At 72.0% G+C, this 1,228-nt stretch overlaps 1 protein-coding gene across 1 annotated transcript in view; it reads right to left on the bottom strand.

Annotated features, from left to right (window-relative positions):
- AURANDRAFT_68689 (hypothetical protein) overlaps nucleotides 1-1,228 on the bottom strand; it is a gene marked incomplete at both ends in the record, with an annotated part of 8,905 nt that overhangs the window by 1,734 nt on the left and 5,943 nt on the right. The window contains 2 exons of the mRNA XM_009044404.1: nucleotides 129-140; nucleotides 341-1,192. Of these exons, the coding sequence (XP_009042652.1) occupies nucleotides 129-140; nucleotides 341-1,192 (864 nt within the window). The remainder of the gene's footprint in view (nucleotides 1-128; nucleotides 141-340; nucleotides 1,193-1,228) is intronic.

Genomic DNA, 1,228 nt, shown 5'->3' on the forward strand with positions numbered 1-1,228 from the left:
AGCCCCGGCGGAGGGTCGGCGGGCGCCCCGGGCGCGTCGGCGGTCCCGCCCGGCGGCGGCGCCATCATGTCGTCGTCGTCGTCGTCGTCGCCGAGCGTCGCGGCGATCTTAGCCGCGTGCTCGAGGACCTCCATCTCCACCTGGGCAGGAAAAGGGTGCGAAATTCCCAACTTCAAAGGCTCCTATCTCGGTCGTTTTCCGCTCGTTTCGGCTGATTTTTGGACGAGCGATCATCTCTCGGAGCGCTCTCGAAGCGTTGGTGCTGTTTCCGAAACGCGCGCGCGCGGAACACTCACGTTGAAGCGGCGTTGAATCACCCTTGTCCTGCCCTGATCTCCACCGGCGAGATGTCGAGCTTCGCGTAGGCCGGGTGGAGCCCGCCGCCGGGGAGGATCGGGTTCGGGATGCCCGCGAGGGGCCCGCGCTGGCGGCCCCGCGGCGGCGGGTCCGCCCAGCGCGCGGGCCGCCCGTCCGCGCGCTTCTTCGGGAAGAGGTCCGCCAGGTCCGCGGGCGGGAAGCGGCTCCCGGGGCTCCCGCCCGCGTGGTCCCGCGCGGGGAGGAGCACGGGCCAGGCCCGCGCGTGGCCCGCCTGGTAGCGCCGCGACAGCGCCGCCATGACGATCCACCGCTTGCCGAGGTCGACGTGCGGCCCCCGGGATCCGTCGGGCTCGCTCCGCGGGCCCTCGCGCCGCGGGATCGCGCGCTGGAGGACGATGCGGTACTCCGTGTGCGGCGCGTCGTCGAGGGGCTGCGCCGGGCCGTAGGGCATGCCGCAGACCTCGGCCGCCAGAGCCACGAAGTGCGCGTCGTCGGGCACGGCCTTCTCCGCCGCTAGAAGATAATCCACGAGCGTCGCGTGGGACCAGACGTGGACGTGGCCGAGCTCCTGGTTCCCCTGGCGCAGCGAGTCCACCGTGTCCCGGAGGCGCTTCGGCGACACGTGGGACACGTTCAGCGGCGGGAAGTCGGGGATCGCGTTCGCGACGAACCTGGCCATCTTGACCATGTGCTCGGCCTTGAGGCGCACGTTCACGGACGCCTGGAAGCCGTTGGAGGTCGTCGACGCGAGGTAGGCCTCGGCGCCGCGCAGCTCCGCGAGCGCGTCGGCGCGGCGGCCGTTGTTGATCGCGAGCTCCGCGTACCGCGTCGCGGACAGCGCGATCTCCAGGCCGTGGTCGTCGAGGACCGAGTGCTGGGTCGTCTCGCCGCTCTCGAACTCGGCGACGAA

This window comes from Aureococcus anophagefferens, assembly GCF_000186865.1.
Source record: "Aureococcus anophagefferens unplaced genomic scaffold AURANscaffold_299, whole genome shotgun sequence".
NCBI lineage: Eukaryota > Pelagophyceae > Pelagomonadales > Pelagomonadaceae > Aureococcus > Aureococcus anophagefferens.